General features: G+C 42.0%; 1 protein-coding gene across 1 annotated transcript in view; it reads left to right on the top strand.

Annotated features, from left to right (window-relative positions):
- The first annotated feature begins 1,310 nt into the window (after positions 1-1,310).
- Positions 1,311-13,782, top strand: part of LOC130355311 (sterol O-acyltransferase 2-like) — a 138,410-nt gene continuing 125,938 nt past the window's right edge. Inside the window, exon 1 of the mRNA XM_056555317.1 lies at positions 1,311-1,470. Coding sequence (XP_056411292.1) covers positions 1,347-1,470 — 124 coding nt within the window. The 5' untranslated portion in view covers positions 1,311-1,346. The remainder of the gene's footprint in view (positions 1,471-13,782) is intronic.

Raw genomic sequence — 13,782 nt, 5'->3', positions numbered from 1 at the left:
AGCCGGATACTTACTATAATCCTCCGCCCATGTGAGTGTACCCTGTACATTCACATTGGGGGGGGGGGGGGGGGGGGGACATCCAGCTGTTGCAAAACTACAACTCCCAGCATGTACGGTCTATCAGTGCATGCTGGGAGTTGTAGTTTTGCAACAGCTGGAGGCACACTGGTTGTGAAACACCGAGTTTGGTAACAAACTCTGTGTTTTGCAACCAGTGTGCCTTCAGCTGTTGCAAAAGCTACAACCCCCAGCATGTACGGACAGCGGAAGGGCATGCTGGGTCTTGTAGTTATGCAACAGCTGGAGGCATACTACTTTGGCTGGGGATGCTGGGGATTGTAGTTATGCAACAGCTGGAGACACACTGGTTTGCTACTTAACTCAGTGTGCCTTCAGCTGTTGCAAAACTACAACTCTCAGCAGTCACCGACAGCCAACGAGCATGCTGGGAGTTGTAGTTATGCAACCAGCAGATGCACCACTACAACTCCCAGCATGCACTTTAGCTGATTTTGCAAGCTGGGAGTTGTAGTTATACAACAGCTGAAGGTACACTTTTCCATAGAAAAAATGTGCCTCCAGCTGTTGCAAAACTATAAGTCCCAGCATGCCCATAAGGGAATTCTAGGAGTTGTGGTGGTCTGCCTCCTGCTGTTGCATAACTACAGCTCCCAGCATGCCCTTTTTGCATGCTGGGAGCTGTTGCTAAGCAACAGCAGGAGGCTGTCACTCACCTCCTACTGCTGCTGCTGCTCCACGCCGCGCAGGTCAGTCCCTCGCCGCCGCCATCGCTCCTGGGGCCCCGATCCCAACAGGGACGCCGGGGATCGGGGTCCCCAGCACCCGGGGTCTTCTTCCCGCACCCGCTCACGTCCTCCGGAAGAGGGGCGGAGCGGGTTGCGGGAGTGACACCCGCAGCAGGCGCCCTGATTGGCCGATGAATCAGGGCGATCGTGAGGTGGCACCAATGCCACCTCATTCCTGCTGGCTCTGGCTGTCAAAGACGGCCCCGATCAGCCAATAATTCTGGGTCACCGGGTCACTGGAGACCCGATTGACCCGGAATCCGCCGCAGATCGCTGGACTGAATTGTATGAGAACGTCATGTGTCCTTAAGGGGTTAAATCAATATAACTAAATAGATGTATAAAAGTTATCTTGGATTCCAAAGGTTAGATATTAGGTTAGAAATTTTAATTGTATGGGGGCAGGGGAGTAGAAGATTGATGCCAGTGAATGAAATCAGGACAAAGGTTGTTTAACTGAAAGGGAGCTCAGTGGACTTTGTGCAATTTCTAAGTATGAAAGTGTGTCTGTGGGCACTGTCTCTGCAGTGATATACCATGGCACCTACTGAAGAGACGGCTGAACCTGCGGAGCACCAGAGAAAGAGAAATCACTCTGAAGATAAAGCCTTCAAGCAACATAATAATAATGCTGAAGATGAAGCCTTCAATCAACATAATGGTAACTAATAGGACCCACTCAGCATGTAGATGAATTGTGGACTGGGCTGCCTAGAAGCAAAACAGGGACTTTTATTTGGGAGAAGGGTAATGAATGAGGATGCAACATATAGTGAACTAATAGGTCTAAAATGTTTATGTAATATTATCAGAGAGTAAAAGGCCTGGCAGATAGCATAACATGATGTATATGTGTCCTATATGTACAGATTTGTATTGTAAAAATCTGGACATCTATTTTTTTACCCTTAACTCTAAAGCCAGATTACATGGCTATTTGTGTGACCAGAGGTACAGAATGATCCACCATGAACTGTACTATATTCCAAAACAGAGTCAATACCTGCTGAGGAATACAGAACAAGGTGCTGAACAGCTCTAGGTTGTAACCACTACCTTTCAGTGTCCCAGTGTACAAAAGTGGCAATAAATTATATTAATGAGGTCACATTTGACAGATTTTATTTATGAAATCCAAACCATACATGTGAATGGAGTTGTTTCTAAAGCATATACACAGATTTTTTTATTTTTTTTGTAAGCCCCCTGCAAATGAATGGGACTATTGCAGAAGTTTCTGCAGGAAATCTGTAGATATACCTTTGTGTGCCTGGAGCTTAAATACATACAGTAGTTCTATAATTCTCTATGCACTTCCAGTTACTCTGATTATTTGGATTAAATTATCCATGTTTTCAATATTGATGACCTATCATCAGATGATCGGTGGGGTTACGGAAGTGAAAGACAATGCTCAGGGCCGGATTAAGAGGCTCATGGGCCTGGTGCTGAAGATTTTGATGGGCCTTTTTATCGAAATATATAAAATGAAAAAGCAACACAAAGCAATTTTGTTTAACACAAATAAAGCGCATCCGTCATGTATTATGCACATTAAATTACCAGGATAGATGAATATATGTTAGTGTCCAAAAATTGCTGAGTTACCCCCAGCAACCAATCAGATCGCTTCTTTTATCTGATGTGACTAGGAGGATGTTAAACGCTGCTGGACTGCGCTGTTCTCTGCTGTAACACACACAGGCTCTGCGTCCTATGATCCTTCTGCAGTGTAATATAATGAAGTGACTGGCCGCAATATGGCTGCGATTACATAGGGCTGTGACATCACAGGGGTGACTGGCTACATCCTCCATGTGATTTAGGGTCATCCTGCCTTGCCTTCCCGCCTTCCCAGAGTTCCTTGCCCCATATACTGACATGTGGATCCGCCATTTTAGATGCCCTGGAGCCTGCACCACAGTAAATGGAGTTTAATGAAGCGATTTGTGCGATAGAATCGCAGTGATATTCGCATTTGTTGTGAATCGTATATATTTTCTGAAATTTGTAATGAATTCGGGTTTGTCAGCTCTGATTCGCTCATCTTTAGACATAACTCTTACTTTTCTACCTACAGACTCATATAAGGGCTTGTTTTTTTGCATCACCAATTATACTTTGCAATGACAAACAAACAAATATTTGTGGGACAAACTTGAAAAAAAATCCAATTTTGGGGGCTTTCTACACAGAGCATTTTTTGCAAACAGTTCCACATTGGGGGAGATTTATCAAAACCTGTGAAGAAGAGTGGTGCAGTTGCCCATAGCAACCAATCAGATCACTTTCATTTTTCAGAGGCTTTTTAAAAAATGAAAGAAGCGATCTGATTGGTTGCTATGGGCAACTGCACCACTACTCTACACAGGTTTTGATAAGTCTCTCCCATTAGCTTTATTTTGTAGGTCCTGGGCTTCTGAGCTCCTGAATGGCATATCTGCTTACCATAGAATAGACAGATATGACAGAAAGGTTGTAGGTAAATCTATCTATAACAGCTGAGCTATTATAAGCAGATATGCCATTCAGGAGAATTAAAAAGCTAGGTTAGAAATTGTCACCTAGCTTTTCTGGGCTCCTGAATGGCATATATGCTTACCATAGAATAGACAGATATGACTATAGGTTATAGGTAAATCTATCTATAACAGCTGAGCTATGATAAGCACCATTGCCATTTAGGTACACAGAAAAGCTAGGTGACAATTTCTCACCTAGTTTTCCATGCTCCTGAATGGCATGTCTGCCTATAATAACTGAGCATTTATAAGCAGGCATGCCATTCAGGAGCATGGAAAAGCTAGGTGAGAAATTGTCACCTAGCTTTTCTATGTACCTGAATGGCAAGTCAGTTCATGACTGGTGGTGGTACCTTTTTGGGGGACTTCAGAGGCAGAGAACAATGACCGCCGGCGGGACCTCAGCCGCTGTCACACAGTAACATTTTTTGACGGGCGTGGGCCAGGCAGGAAAGCAGCACATACCATCCTCTTTCTGACAGGCGGAGGAGCGTCCTACGATACCGTGACGTGAGTCACGCTGGTCAGGAGGTTACCCAGCAAATGTGACCACCCAGGCAGGGGCCGACTGACAACACTCAGGGCCCTCGGACCAAATAAAGCAAGGGCCCCCTGTGAGGCTCCACCCATGGCCACACCTCTGCCACGCCCCTATCCAACCCAAATGCCTCCTAATGCCCCAACCTACACACAAAATAAAAGAAAATATATAACAAGTTAACATAGGTAAGATAATTTTCCATGACCAAGAATACCCGTATACAAGGAGGAATTATATACATCACACAATAACTTGATAATACCACCATACTGTACTGAATAAAACCACTATACACAGACCAGTATTCCCCCACACAGTGCCCATATAGCAAAAGTTACCAGCTGTACACAGGATCTGTATACCATACAAGTGATTATATACAAGACCAGGGCTGCCATCACAAATGTTGGGGCCCCTTACACAACTCAAGGCCCCCCTCTGCCTACTAACTTCCACATTATCTATAAAAAAAAAAATTTGAAAACACAGGACAAGAAAAACAAGAGCCATTTAGTTTAATGAGGAAGGAAAGAGGAATATACCCGGATCCCAGTGACAGTATATACCCGGACCCCAGTGACAGTATATACCCGGATCCCAGTGACAGTATATACCCGGACCCCAGTGACAGTATATACCCGGATCCCAGTGACAGTATATACCCGGACCCCAGTGACAGTATATACCCGGATCCCAGTGACAGTATATGCCCGGACCCCAGTGACAGTATATGCCCGGATCCCAGTGACAGTATATGCCCGGACCCCAGTGACAGTATATGCCCGGACCCTAGTGACAATATATGCCCCTGCCCATCAGGACTATCCACTATGTGGGGTAGAAGAGCAGCCGGTGCCCTGGGGAGAGTACACTGTATCACTGGGTACACTGGTATATTGGGTACACTGGTATATTGGGTACACTATCATTGGGTACACTGGTATATTGGGTACACTATCATTGGGTACACTGGTATATTGGGTACACTGGTATACTGGGTACACTGTATCACTGGGTACACTGGTATATTGGGTACACTGGTATATTGGGCATACTGGTATATAGGGTACACTGGTATTTTGGCTACACTGGTATATTGGGTACACTGGTATACTGGGTACACTGTATCACTGGGTACACTGGTATATTGGGTACACTGGTATATTGGGCATACTGGTATATAGGGTACACTGGTATTTTGGCTACACTGGTATATTGGGTACACTGGTATATTAGGTACACTGGTATATTGGGTACACTGGTATATTGGGTACACTGGTATATTGGGCATACTGGTATATAGGGTACACTGGTATTTTGGCTACACTGGTATATTGGGTACACTGGAATATTAGGTACACTGGTATATTGGGTACACTGGTATATTGGGTACACTGGTATATTGGGTATACTGGGTACACTGGATCACTGTGTACACTGGTATATTGGTAACTCTGGTATACTGGGTACACTGGTATATTGGGTACACTGGTATATTGGGTACACTGGTATATTGGGTACACTATCACTGGGTACACTGGTATATTGGGTACACTGGTATATTGGGTACACTGTATCACTGGGTACACTGGTATATTGGGTACACTGGATCACTGGTATATTGGGTACACTGGTATATTGGGTACACTGAGATATAATATAGATATTAGATACAACATAGATAGATCAGTGTTTCCTAACCCAGGTGCCTCCAGCTGTTGCTAAACTATAACTTTCAGCATGCCTGGAGAGCCAAACGCATGCTGGGAGTTATAGTTATGCAACAGCTGGAGGCACCATGGTCAGGAAACACTGAGATATAAGATAGAAATAAGATAGATATGAGATAGATAGATAGATAGATAGATAGATATGAGACAGATAGATATGAGATAGATATGAGATAGATAGATACATGAGATAAATAGATACATAGACAGATAGATAGATATGAGATAGATAGATAGATAGATATGAGATAGATAGATAGATATGAGATAGATAGATATGAGATAGATAGATATGAGATAGATAGATAGATAGATATGAGATATATAGATAGATATGAGATAGATAGATAGATAGATATGAGATAGATAGATAGATAGATAGATAGATAGATATGAGATAGATAGATAGATAGATATGAGATAGATATGAGATAGGTAGATATGAGATAGATAGATATGAGATAGATAGATATGAGATAGATAGATACATAGATATGAGATAGATAGATACATGAGATAGATAGATATGAGATAGATAGATAGATAGATAGATAGATACAGTAGATAGATAGATAGGAGATAGATAGATATGAGATAGATAGGAGATAGATAGATAGATAGATAGATATGAGATTAGATAGATAAAGTGTTGCAAAACTACAACTCCCAGCATGTCTGGACAGCCAAAGGCATGCTGGGAGTTGTAGTTTTAAAACTGCTGGAGGCACCCTGGTCAAGAAACATTAAGAAATTGCCCATTTAACTCCCACTGACCTCCCAAACAGCAATTTGCCCCTCAACCTTTTCCTCCCAGAAAATTACCTTTTGTATAGGGGGCGGCAGCGGTGGGCAGGGGAAGTCTTCCTGTTCCCCTTCGGCGCGGGCGGGTGATGTAGTCAGCAATGGAACAGGAAGCAAAGCAGCTGCCTGCTCCAATAGGGCTGCAGCCTGCACACAGAGGAGTGTGGGGGGAGGGGGAGGAGCTTCCCTCTGCTCTCTTCCCAGAGATGCATTGCGGCCACGGCCCCTGCACTCACCATAAGGGGCCAAGGGATAACTATTTATAAAAAGAAAACAGTGCTGCAGCGGCCTGCAGTGACCCAGGGCCGTAAGTAAGAAGCAGGGCCGGCCTGGGACAGTGCAGGGCCGGCCCTCTTTTTCTGTTATCATATTTATCATGGGTGCCGGGCGGCCTATGCGGGCCGTCTGTGCAGGCCACTGGGCCTATTTTCATGTAAGGGCCTGGAGCGGCAGCTCCATCCGCCCCTACGTTAATCCGGCCCTGACAATGCTGCAATTCATTGCATTGCCGCTACTAAATGTTCTGAAAGTGTAGGAACAGAGCACATTTAAATGTTGAAGAGACTGCTGTGTGCCCAAGTGTCGTGGCCTCATTAAACAGATGAACAGAGAGGGTGTTGGGAGTCAGACCCCACCAAACGTATATTGATGACTATAGGTCATCAGTTTTGGAAAGTTTTTGAATAACCCCATTAACTTGAGATGAAGATCATTTGTCTGACAGCATCTCTGGTTCTCAATCCATCAGGATACTTCTTGCAGAAAATGGAAACAGAAAAAAAAAAAATATATATATATAAAGGCATGCACTGAAAGGCTGTATTTGTGGACCGAAAAATAGCAGTAAAAATATGCCACAAAAAAACAGAAATCTGAGGCATACTCTTTCTGTCACTTATTTTACAATTTTATTGCCAAGAATTTAGCCTTCCCTTACTTCTCTGTTTTCCATGCGGAATACGTGTTGCTGTATACCTATTCATTTTGGTTTACTGTGATGGCTGCATTCAGAGACATTCATATGTAAGTACAACACCACCATAGAATGATACATTTAGCAATGGCATTCTGGCTGCATTCAAAGTAAAGTATACACTACAATAGAGAAAAATAGTTTTTTTAATTCTTTGCAACATATAAAAAGTTTGTAACCACTTTAGTTGCTCATGAAATTATTTTCAGGATATATCTGGGTATTAGCCAAATAGAGACAAGACTCTTTTATGAGCAGACAAGAGAACTCGATGTAAAGTGTATTTATTGCCCTTCACACTGTTACATAGCTTTATTCTGGAGGCTTGCCAATATACTCTTTTAGACTTTCACCATTGTAATAATACTGTAAAGACTATTGAACCACTATGACCTTACATGTTCAGCGGTTCTCATGTGTCTGCTTCATTATAGGTATTCTTATCATTAAAAGGATTGCATCACAAAGACAACATATCACAGGTCTAGATCCTGAAACTTTCACTGTTTAGATGATATCAGCCATTACAAATACATGTATTATTACATGGTGCCCATTTAATCCTGAGCTAAGAGTGAGAGACCGTCTCATTTTTTTCCTTCTCATAAAGTTAGTTTTGGCCGCCATTAGTCAGCAAATGTCGCAGAGAAAGTGGCAGACCTGCACCAAATGTATCCAATTGTCCACAGACTTTGATGAATCACCACAGAACTGTTCTTCTTTAGTCTGATGAAATGTTGCAGAGAAGTGGCAGCCATGTGTGGCTCCCAAATATGGGGTACTTGTGCAGAGTGTTTGGATATGATAGTGACGCCAGGGCATCGTTAACCTACACGGTCCGAGGATAGGATAGCTTCTCCTGGGCCAGGCGCGGTAATAAGAAATACACCGATGCCAAGTTACGGATAACTGTCTTTACTGAGGCAGGAGTAGATGTTACAATCCTCACAGGGCAGATTAGAGTAGAGTAGATGTAGAGTAACCCTTGGGAACCCTGTAGACTTGCTGTGACTTGTAGTATTTTACTTGGGCCTTTAGACTTAATGCTGAGGCCTCCCACGCTGAAAAGGGTTCTGATAGTGTCCAATTAACGCTACACCGCCAGGGTATGAACTATCACTGTGTGGCCCATCAACTCACCTCCTCAAACACTTGCAGAATGATGTTGTCGCTTGCCACACTGAGCTCTGCACTCACTTGGAGTGAGAACTGACTTAGACTAGACTGAATAACTCCCCCCCCCCCCCCCTACACTATAAATGACATCATCTGAGCATCAGGGTCTAGCGCACGCAACTAAAGCAATGTTTACCTGACAGGGCGCACTTGTGCGACAATTGTATCAAATATTGCACAGACCTTAATACAATTGTCGCATAGTGATTTCATTAGTTCAATAGGACAGGGTTGACCTGCTCTGTGATAACTTCTAAATCTGACCCATGCAACATTTTTGCGAAATTTTTGCAACATATGACAAAAAGTCGCACATGTTAAATCAGTTACCACCGCACAAAGGGCTCTAATTAAGAATACATCATGGTCAGAATTTTTTTTATAATCTAAGTGAAATGTCCCAGAAAATGTTTGACGGGGCCAGCCTGTGACTTTTCTTGTAACAAATTTAGATGGAAAAATCAGTTTGATAAATTCTCCTCATTGTCTGTATGTAGGAATACTTCTGTGGGGCACCTAATGAAGCATGGGAAGGCAGCAAATGTAGATTCTTACAGCCCTGTCCTGTGGAGTCTATTGGCCTCCATGTGCTGCTCACCAGGCTCCGTGCACATGGCTCTCCACTTATATTGCTTATATAGCCACTGTCACCCTTTTTTACATTTCTACGAAAACAAGCATAGCAGTACTGCATTTAAACAACATGATCCCTTATGTGCATGTAGTTATCCCGATTGTAGGTAATAGGGCCAAACTAGATTATAAATTGACAGGGACTGTTGCAGTTTTGCCTAATTTCTGCCTGATTCAATTCTGAATACATTGTCGGAAGATCTAAAGTGTTACAAGCTGGGGGTACTTCCTGAGCCGACCATAAGGAGGATCCTATAGAAAAGGATAGAGGGTAAATGCAAATGCAGGGACATGGCAGTAAATAAGAAAAGCTGGAACCAGCAAATTGTCTGCAGGCACTAGGGTGTTTGGGGGGAGAAGGGAGTTGATATAGGACAACAAAAGTGTTTCCACTCACCACCCTACATTGTTTTGAGTCTGTGATTTGTAGAATGGGGACCAGCTGGGCACGGGGGGGGGGAGGGTATAGCTGGCATTAATAGTGGGTGGCTGGGGCAGGCCCAGCAGTGGACATTACTGAGTGGAGGGTGTTTTTTTTGTTGTTTTCCTTTTACCATACTACATTGTTGTGCATGTTTGTTTATTGAGTCAAGGAGAGGTTAAACATGTGGGTGCAATAACATAAAATCTCATTTACTACAATGTAATATCCGGCTGTTGAACCCGTCCTTAGGTTAAATGTCTAGACATATATCCTTGCACTATGCCCTCTGCATTGCTTAACTTGCGCAGTACTATTGTCTTTTATCTGTTTACAATGCCATATGTGTGGTGGCCCAGTACGGAATGTGCCATTCTGTACCCCTGTCAGTCCTATCAGGCGGACACAGTCCATGTCCCCTAGACATGTGCAGAAGAAAAATTTTCGGTATTTTTCGTTTAGTTTTTTCGTTTTTTTATAAAATTTTCGGTTCAGCAATATTTTCAGTTTTGATTTTCAGATACATTCAGTATTCGGGTGTCCAGGTTTCATTTTTTTTCGGATACATTCGGTATTCGGGTGTCCGGTGGGTTAATTTTTTCGGATACATTCGGTATTCGGGTGTCCGGGGGCTCATTTTTTCGGATACATTCGGTATTCGGGTGTCTGGGTTTGATTTTTTTCATATACATTCGTATTTGGGTGGGTTTGATTTTTCGTATACATTCGGGTAAATCTTTTTTAAGCAGGGGACCATTATCGGGAGTGTGTGCAGGAAAAGAGTGCAGCCGCAGAGATCGGAACATTGAAAGACAGGTAAGATAATATAATTTTATGTGATTTATATTAATACATAATGTAATGTTGAATGAATGAATGAATGAGTAAATGAATGAATGAATGAATGCTGTATGAATGATTGATGTGTTTGATCGATGTGTTTGATTGTCAGGTGATTTATGTATAACATGATGTTATACATAAATCACCCGACAATCAAACGCATCGATCAAACTGTTGCAAAACTACAACACCCACCCAGCATGCGGCTGTCTGGGCATGCTGGGAGTTGTAGTTTTGCAACAGCTGGAGGCATACTTTGGCAAACACATGCATTCGCGCAATGCTTTTTAATTCATTTTCAAATTCCGCTGGCTTTTGCCAGAAATGGGTTACCAGGTCAATAACATGCATAGTAATTGCCGTGGGAACATTTTTCATTCATAAAACCGCAGACTTAATTGGATAATTGCAGTGTAGAATGTTTGGTGTCCTAAGTGTTCTACACTGCAATTATCCAATTAAGCCTGCAGTTTTATGAATGAAAAATGTTCCCACGGCAATTACTATGCATGTCATTGACCTGGTAACCCATTTCTGACAAAAGCCAGCGGAATTTGAAAATGAATTAAAAAGCATTGCGCGAATGCGTGTGTAAGCCAAAGTGTGCCTCCAGCTGTTGCAAAACTACAACTTTCAGCATGCCCAGACCGCCGCATGCTGGGTGGGTGTTGTAGTTTTGCAACAGCTGTAGGCACCCTAGTAACAGTGAAACAATAACTAACAATCAGAAACAGTGTAGCGCAAGGAACAATAAAAAAAATTATAAAAAATTCTTTACTTTCGTTTTTTTACCGCATGCATTCGGTAAATAATTAATGCATTTGTTTTCGGATAACGAATGCATTGATTTTTTTTACTGCATGCATTCGGAGAATAACGAATGTATTCGTTATGTTGCTATTCGTTTTATCGTTGCTATTCGGAAATATTCGAAAAAATTTCTGTGCGTTCGGAACGGCCCGAATGCACGAAAACGGCAAAATTCGGTAAATTTGACATTCGTGCCGAACCGAATTGCATATGTCTAATGTCCCCTGGCCCCACACCCCTCAGGACTCTTTTACAATATAAAGTACTTATACAATATTACATTTGAGCTAATGCAATGCTGTGAGTTGTAATACTACGTTATTGTGCCTTTAAATGCTGTTGCCAAGGAAGGTGTAAGGTGAACAGGTGGCTTGTTGGTGACCAATGGGACATCTCTAAATTGCTCCCATATATACCTGGGAGGAGTCAGTTTAGTGCAGTTGAGTTGAGAGTTAAGTGCATGCTGAGGTACAGTGGAGTGAAGACCTGAGGAGTTGTCTGGTGTTCCTGAGGGAGGCCTAAGGCCTAGTCACACAGCCACACATCTACTACCAGTTAACCCCTACAGGTGAAAGTCAAAGCCTGGCAGTAAGCACAAATACAGGGGACAAGTCTAGTCAAGATAGTCAAGTCTGTCAAATTAGTAAATTTACAGTAGCGTGGGTTGCACAAGTCAGTCCAAGTCCACTACAAGCCCTAGCAAGCCGATAAGCTTCCTAAAGTTCACCGTGCATCTCCTTGGGCCTAAATCGAGCTGTAAAGACTTTAACACCTTGACTGCCTCAGTAAAGAACCGTTGTTCCGTAACCTTCCATCGGAGTGATTATCTGCCGCGCGCCTGGCCCAGGAATAATCGGCTATACCTCCGGTGGTGTAGAGGATAACCACGCCCTGGTGACACAAAGGCTTAATACCATCTGCCCTAAAGGTTAATAACATCTGCCCTTCCATACCTGTCACCACATATGCACTTTATCTTTGTTATATTTTGTAACATGTGGATTTCATCAGGCTCATCTGAAAAACAAATCTCTACAGAGTGATTAACATTAACCCTTTTATAGCCATTTTTGTTGACAAATTGTACTTTTTTAAAAGCCCATTTAGTTTATGGTGTAATGTATTATGAAACAGCAAAAATTATGTGTGGGGTAAAATATAAAAAACATAATTTTGCTATTTTGTGGGGGTTTCATTTTTATGGTGTTTACCTTGCAATAAAAGTTACTTATCGGCCCTGATTTACTAAGAGTGGAGTGTAGTTTTCTTTGTGGGTTTTAATTCCCTACAGATATTTTTCCATGGTATTTACTAAGGTTTCCCTACGTTTTGCTTTTTTTTTTTAACACATGCTCTGATCTGTCAGGTTTTCCAGAGCTCAAATCCAACACATTTTCTGTGGAAACATTACTCAATAATGTTGGAATTTTCTGAAAATGTTGGGGACACGCCCCCTTTATGTCGACCCCGCCCCATTTCCCGACAGCCACTTACCTTTTTTGGATTTCCTGAGTAAAATGGAGAGTTGGTTGGGTTTTTATATTTTTTGGCACAAATTCTGATGCAGACACAATTTTTGGCCCAATGTGCCAAATTTTGGCACGCTGCGTCACATTTTGCTGCTCAACCTGACAAATCAGGTCAGGTTTGCAATAGTAACTGAGGCCCATTAACTTTATTTTTCAGGTCAGCACGATTAGAGATACTAAATGTATATAGCGTTTTGTTAGCATTACTAAAAAAGAAATAAAAATTGCTGTGGAATCTGTCTACGCTATATAAATAAAGATTATTATAATTATTACCTTGCTCTATATGATCCATATAACTTTATTCTTTTTGTCCATCGATGAAGCTGTGTGAGGGCTCTTTAATATGGAGTGATCTGAAGTTTTCTTAAATAACATAATGGGGCAGATTTGACTTATTCATTAAGCTTATAGTTTCATTTAGTGTTGGGCGCGAATATTTGCATTTCAAATTTTTATTGCGAATATCGCAAATTAGCAAATTCGTGAATAGTGCGAATATATTCGCTATATATTCGAAATTGCGAATATTTGCTTTTTTCCCACATATGCGCATATTCGCATATGCGAATATTCGCATAATCCTTCTTTTTACTTGTGGGCCAATTAGAATGATGTAAATAAACTTGTCAGAGGTTATCAACAACATCCCTAGCAACCAATAGTAAAATTGCCCACCCCCTCACTGGTGTCTTCCTCAAATACGCGATTATGCGAATATTCGCATATGTGAATATGCAAATATAACGAATATGTGAAAATCGCGAATATAGGATGAAAATTCATATGTATATTAGCAAAATATCGCAAATTTAAATATGGGCAATGCCGCTCAACACTAGTTTCACTATCCCATCTCTTCAAGCTATCACTAAACATCAGCACTTTTCTTTCACCATTTAAACATGAAACCATCACACCTATCTTAAAAAAAAACATCCCTTTGTCCATCTACCATCTTGCACCCCATCTTGCTTCTCCATTTTGCCTTGAA

Source organism: Hyla sarda, chromosome 2 (genome assembly GCF_029499605.1).
Source record: "Hyla sarda isolate aHylSar1 chromosome 2, aHylSar1.hap1, whole genome shotgun sequence".
Taxonomy (NCBI): Eukaryota; Metazoa; Chordata; class Amphibia; order Anura; family Hylidae; genus Hyla; species Hyla sarda.
This window is presented reverse-complemented; position numbering and strand designations above follow the sequence as displayed.